The sequence below is a fragment of the Cystoisospora suis genome (genome assembly GCF_002600585.1).
Source record: "Cystoisospora suis strain Wien I chromosome Unknown contig_3742, whole genome shotgun sequence".
NCBI lineage: Eukaryota > Apicomplexa > Conoidasida > Eucoccidiorida > Sarcocystidae > Cystoisospora > Cystoisospora suis.
In genome coordinates, this window is record NW_027156537.1 from 432 (window position 1) to 1,086 (window position 655).

The following is a 655-nucleotide window of genomic DNA, read 5'->3' on the forward strand; positions in this document are numbered from 1 at the left end:
TCTTTCCTTCCTTCCTTTCTTTCGCTTCAGAAGTTGTCCCTTTCTTGAGAATAGAAAAAAGCCGAGACTGCGCCGTTGTGTGAGACGGGGGAGTGAGCTGAATGAGATGACTGACAGGCACTGTCTTGTAGAACTTGTCTCCTTCTTTTCTCCTCGTGTCTCCTCTTGCCGCCCTCCTGTCTCTCCTTCTCTCGCTTCTTCTTCTCCCATGCATGCAACTGCGTGCATGCATATCGATGAGCCGCATGCAAGAAGAATCGGTCTCGATTGTCTTGCTAGCTAGAAATCTGACGTCATGAGGAAGATTTCCTCCTGGACTGTGCAAGAAAGAAAGAGAGAAGAAGCTTGGAATTTACCAAAGCCGTCGCCTCTGTTTCTTCTTCGTCTTCCTGCTTTCTTCTTTCAACTTGACCCGTGGAAGATCTCTCCGGTCCAAGTCTTCTTACACGGAGAGACAGAATGAACGAAAGGATTAGATATCTCTCCCTCTTTCTTCGTTAAAGGATACAAAGAAAGAAGAAGAGAGGCGGTGTCTTTCAGATGCAGAGGGAGAAAACATACATAAGCAAGAAGGAGACGATTCTCTCCCCTCCAATCCACTACATGTATAAAGCCAGACACAAGTAGAACCCATACATATATACAGATATATACC

The 655-nt window shown here is 45.8% G+C and overlaps 1 protein-coding gene across 1 annotated transcript; it reads left to right on the forward strand.

Moving 5' to 3' along the window:
• Nucleotides 1–336: 336 nt before the first annotated feature.
• Nucleotides 337–624, forward strand: CSUI_007194 (uncharacterized protein; the record flags this gene model as incomplete). Its single annotated transcript, XM_068067344.1, has 1 exon — nt 337–624. A coding segment is annotated over one exon (138 nt), but the record flags the coding sequence as incomplete, so codon positions are not given.
• Nucleotides 625–655: the final 31 nt, after the last annotated feature.